The 3,095-nt window shown below is 38.4% G+C and overlaps 1 protein-coding gene across 1 annotated transcript; it reads left to right on the top strand.

Moving 5' to 3' along the window:
- The first annotated feature begins 397 nt into the window (after positions 1–397).
- LOC116683404 (intestinal mucin-like protein) lies at positions 398–2,574 on the top strand. The gene is made up of 5 exons (XM_032509874.1): positions 398–419; positions 553–680; positions 770–809; positions 945–1,064; positions 2,520–2,574. Exons 1-5 carry the CDS (start codon positions 398–400, stop codon positions 2,543–2,545), a joined length of 336 nt encoding a protein of 111 aa, XP_032365765.1. The 3' UTR covers positions 2,546–2,574.
- Positions 2,575–3,095: the final 521 nt, after the last annotated feature.

A 3,095-nucleotide genomic window follows, 5' to 3' on the forward strand; every position in this document is an offset into this window, starting at 1 on the left:
GTGTGTGTGTGGTGTGTGTGTGTGTGTGTGTGTGTGTGTGTGTGTATATATATATGTTCCAGATTTTCACAAAGTTTCATCACATCAATTGAAATGCTTAACACACAAATTGACACTCAAGTGCACAACCAACACTTTACATAATAGTATTTTTTTACAAAGCAAAATAGTTTTTTTCTCACTCTTTCACTCTGTCTCCAGGGTTATGAATACCAGACTGTACCTGATAAGTGCTGTGGGAAGTGTGTTCCAAAGAGCTGTAGTGTCACCACACCTGACCAACACAATCATCATCATTGAGGTCAGCACTGCAGATTTATGAGTGTTTCTTCACATTTGTAATCACTAGGCTGTTCACTGTATAACTTTTCAGAAAAGTAAGTTGTTTACGTTTGAAATGAAACTAAACACTGTTGATGGTGTAAGTTATTGGTAGAGTTGGTAGACAGAAATAAGTTTTGTTGCTATGTTAAACATGATCCCTTGTTGACTTTGTTATAATAACTGTTTCTTTACTATCTGACTTAACTTTTGCTCTTTCTGTTGGTACAGGTTGGCAAAACTTTGTACCTGCAAATGACAAGTGTGTACAATATACCTGTGAGAAGATCAATGGACAGCTTGTTACCAAGGAAACCAAGAGCACTTGTCCACCCTTTAACCCCTTGGACTGTGAACCCGTGAGTTTATCAAACCCTAACCCTATCCTAATCCCCCCCCACACACACACAACCATCTGACTCACATGATGTGTGTTTTTATCCTCCAGGGCACAGAGACAACTGACTCGAATGGATGCTGCAAAAGATGTAAGTCACAGTATTTAGATAGTAGCTACTAAATCTAAAATCATTAATTGGTTTTAAGCATAGGAAGCTAGCTTTGAGAACAAATTTGTCCAGCATGTGCCATTGTCCAAGTTTAACAGTTACTGTATGTTCCAGGCAAGCTGCGAAGCATCTGTGAGGTCCAGAGTAAGCAGACAGTCATCACTGTGAACGACTGTAAGAGCACGCAGCTGGTCAACATGTCTTCCTGCGGGGACACTGTGGCAGCTCATCCATGTAAGTCTATTAAGCATTGCAAGTTCCACTTCATTGGCAAAACAATTATGATTTGATGCTCAGTTTTTCTGAAGTGGGATGAAAGAGTTTGTGTGAAAGGTGGCTGTCAGTAGTGGCTGCCTCACTGCAATATGCCTGCTTCAGCACTGTGTACTCCTTAAAGGCGGGGTTGGTAACAACTTCCACTATACACTTTTTTACATATTGTCAAAATGGTTAATCCTGAAAAAACGTACATTATATGTATATATATACACACACACACACAGTATTGGTGTTGCCTGTAAAAGGCCCAGAATACTGGTTACTGTGAATGGTTTTCTAGATAATTAAACTACTAGGGCCTATTATGAAATTGGAAGTTTTTTACTTGCTGACTGCATGAGCCCCACAGAGGTCTCTTACAGAAAAAATAGTCCGACAAGTACTCCATGAAGACTTCAGAGACTGTTCATATTCACTCCATGCTGATTTATTTGTTATATTTTAACAAACAAACCAAGCTGCCCCGGATACATTTAACTGACCACAGGCAATAGTCAATCGAACAGACAAATGGACCTAAGTTTCACATGACTCTCTTCTTATACAGTGTTTTGGGCAGTGTCAGTTGAACACATTTATGCCCACAATTACCTCATGTTCGTTACATCTTTAGATGGACCTGAACTGGTGATATTTTTACTTCTAACAGTCCTCTCATCTTCCTAAGTGTTGTGACCCAGACAGTTCTTTGTGGGCTAGCTACTAACATACATGCTAGTCAACAGATGGTGTACTTCAAATGAATTTACTTTATTTCATCTTGGAGGGTATGGGGAATAACAATGTCCTGGTTTACCACACCGGTCATATCAGACTATTATTTCTATCTGATAATATCACTACTTTTTTATATTAGCTTTATCATGGCCTAACTAGTGGGATGGAAGACACTAAAATTGTCAGAAGACCTTAATCATTTTGGTGTCACTGATCATATTATCTTGAAACATAGCAATGCACAAGTGACTTTTAATAGTTACAGTTCTATCTCAGCTTTACTTCAAAAAGAAAACTCCTCTGTTCACTAACAGGAAATATCTTGCTAGATAGCAAGGTTACATTTGTCTGATTTCTTGATTATAATTGATATTTTTACAGATATTACAAGACAAAACAATATCTAATTAAATATTTGCACATTTTACTGCCATGCTTTAAAAGTTTTGTCACTCCGGTTAGAACGTTGCTGTAGGAACTCTAATTAGTAACAAGCATCATGTCAGCACAACACTAAATCACAATACTTAATTAAAGACCCACCTATAAGACCCCTGTCTTATAGATGGGTCTTTGGTCAAATCCAGTTGTAACATCCTAACAGGATATAACCCTTTATGTTCAACTCACTGGCTGTTGAAGGAGCTATTGTAATCAGTGGAGTGTTTTCTCTTTCTGTCTGGGTGTTTGCAGATATTCTGCAGCAGCTAACAGGATGATACACCAGTGTGAGTGTTGCCAAGAGGCCACAACAGTCAGAAGCAGGTGGAGCTGACCTGTGGCGACGGCTCCAAGGTCCAGCACAGCTACATCGTGGTGGAGACGTGCCGCTGCATCAAAGCAGAGTGTGTAGCGGAAACAACTTCCAAACAACAGCGCAGCAGGAGACGCTGATCAACTACTCACAGCTTTACATTGGACTGAAACCTTACAAACACTAAGGAAGACTTAGTGTTAGACCTTCTAATTCTTCAGTCAGGTTTTATTATTTATAGCTTAACATGTGCTCTTTTTCAGTGTCACAACATACTACTGTGATGTAAACTTTCTTGATTTTAGGAATTCTCAGATGATAATTAATAAAGTATTTCTGCAATATGAACATTGGCATGGATATTCTTATTGATCCCTGGGGAATAATTAATAACATTTTGAAGACTTCTTTGAGGAAAACTGTTGCTTAAACTGATTCTGAGGTTTTGCTTTTGCAAGACATGCACAGTTTGTTAAATAAAATCTTTTTTTTAAATTTTGGGTATGATGGAGAAG

The sequence above is a fragment of the Etheostoma spectabile genome, unplaced genomic scaffold (genome assembly GCF_008692095.1).
Source record: "Etheostoma spectabile isolate EspeVRDwgs_2016 unplaced genomic scaffold, UIUC_Espe_1.0 scaffold00018981, whole genome shotgun sequence".
NCBI classification, from domain to species: domain Eukaryota; kingdom Metazoa; phylum Chordata; class Actinopteri; order Perciformes; family Percidae; genus Etheostoma; species Etheostoma spectabile.